The following is a 1,887-nucleotide window of genomic DNA, read 5'->3' as shown; positions in this document are numbered from 1 at the left end:
TTTTTGAGAAACGCTACAATGACACTTTGGAAGAGAGCAACGTGAATTTATATTCCTAAGAAAAGAGCTAGCACCAAGGTTTGTTATCTTTCTCCGTAGCCATATATGTGTCTTGATAAAGTCTTACAAGATATGGATTCAATTGTTTATAATAAATTTATTATTTAAGTAACAAATTGACGAAAACTTGAAACCAAAAGACTAAGCAAATCCTGGAAAAACCCACTGAGTTTTGGTAGATATATACTTAGGCCCCTGCCATTGGAGTATCCTTCTGGCAAGATGGAAGACACGGCAATTTGAATCAGTACTAGTACGATAGTTTATTGGCAAAAAGTCATCTGTAACGAAATAGATTGAACCACTCTTGATTTCATAACCAACATCTTGGACCGGTGCTCTTATTGTAACCCCATGACCAAAGATCAACATCTCATCATCTCCAATAGATTCTACTCTTTCCCATATGTTACTCTCAAGATTCATAAAACAAAAGTTTATCTTCCGATAATACACTCAAGATAATCAAAACTTCTCCTGATTTCTGAATCGCCATTCTCCTGCTACATATGTATTCATTTTTTTTCTTCAAGTATCGAAACCGATGATCCCAATACGGATTGTTTCCGAGAGAAATCAAAAATCTTGATGTGATCGTTAGTAGTGTAGAGATAAAGCTTGCTAGCCATAAAATAGCTGTCGTTGGAGAGTCCAACGAGTGTTAATTCCTTTGTAAATTTTGTCTTCTACGGCATTCAACAACATCAAAGAATCTTCTACGTATATGATCCGCCATGGACAAAGAGGCCGCTTCACGCATGTTTTCCAAACTGAATACCAATCGGAGCAAACGATTTTTGCTCGGTGAAAATCAATAGAGCTCAAGCTTTCGAGGATTGACCGTAAGAGATCGGGACAAAGTTTGCACCAATCGTGATTTTTAGAAACTTTTCGTCCCTTCTCTTCTCTCATCAAATCTTTTGGCTTCTCCATGCCTGCGCTTACCTGACGAGCAATCTAATGGGGTCTAGGGTTTTGTTTAGGGTTTAGAACCAAGGGGAGCTTAATCTAAATTATAATACAAAATTAGTGTGAAATACTATGTTTTTTTCTTTAGAAAAATACCACTATTAATTTATTTTTCCAAAAGTAACTCAAAAGTTTTATTTTTCTAAAAAATACCACAAACATAAAAACAAATGATTTTTAAGGATCTAAAATTTAGTTTTTAATGTTTTGATAATTTTTCATTTTAGATTTAGAATATAGATTTTAAGGGGTAATATTTAGGGTTTAGGATGTTTAGTTTTGAATGTTCGAATTTTGGTTTTAGTTTTCTCGTATTTTTGAAAAAATACAAATTAATGGTTTTTTTTTTGGAAAATAAAAAACTAAGAATTGTATGTTTTAGAAAGGAAAAAAATCTGTCAATGGTATTTATGAGAATTGCCGTAAAGTATTTGAGTATAATTTAGATATTCAATAGTTTAATTTGATTGGATAATATCATCTGGTTTATCATTAACAAATTCTGTTAGCGGTTAATGGACATTGTACTTGTTCGGGACCGGTTAACTCAAGTGTGTGGTATATACAAAATTGGTTAAAGATCTTGTTAGAAAAATATCTGTCTAGTTCTGATTACTACTAGCTTAATCGCTAGGTTCATCCTATCCAACTCGACTAATGTCTAATCACTTAAAGAAATCAATCATCCGATTACTCTCCTCCTAATCAGATTATTCTCCGCCTAATTCGATTATTTTTTAGATTTAAAGTATAAAACAATTTTCTTTTTGTCGATTATCAAACATTTTAACGAAATTTTTTGTAATGTTTTACAATAAATTATGCTCAAAATTTTAGGAAAAATCATAAATTTTGTCT

The 1,887-nt window shown here is 32.0% G+C and overlaps 1 protein-coding gene across 1 annotated transcript; it reads right to left on the bottom strand.

Annotated features, from left to right (window-relative positions):
- On the bottom strand, positions 202-993 carry LOC109127335 (putative F-box protein At5g38270). Its single transcript, XM_019231937.1, has 3 exons — positions 801-993; positions 533-696; positions 202-474 (listed from the first exon to the last, which is right to left on the bottom strand). Exons 1-3 carry the CDS (start codon positions 991-993, stop codon positions 202-204), a joined length of 630 nt encoding a protein of 209 aa, XP_019087482.1.

Source organism: Camelina sativa, chromosome 11, assembly GCF_000633955.1.
Source record: "Camelina sativa cultivar DH55 chromosome 11, Cs, whole genome shotgun sequence".
In the NCBI taxonomy this organism is placed as follows: domain Eukaryota; kingdom Viridiplantae; phylum Streptophyta; class Magnoliopsida; order Brassicales; family Brassicaceae; genus Camelina; species Camelina sativa.
The sequence above is the reverse complement of the archived record's forward strand: the minus strand, read 5'-3'. Positions and strand labels throughout refer to the sequence as shown.

What these genes read in the sequence shown, in the direction of transcription:
- LOC109127335 (XM_019231937.1), bottom strand. Translation starts at nt 993, where the DNA reads ATGGAGAAGCCAAAAGATTTGATGAGAGAAGAGAAGGGACGAAAAGTT. An exon ending in ATGCGTGAAGCGGCCTCTTT is followed by an intron (nt 697 to 800) that starts GTCCATGGCGGA and finishes CTCCAACGACAG; the next exon opens with CTATTTTATGGCTAGCAAGC. An exon ending in CGATTCAGAAATCAGGAGAA is followed by an intron (nt 475 to 532) that starts GTTTTGATTATC and finishes ATGAATCTTGAG; the next exon opens with AGTAACATATGGGAAAGAGT.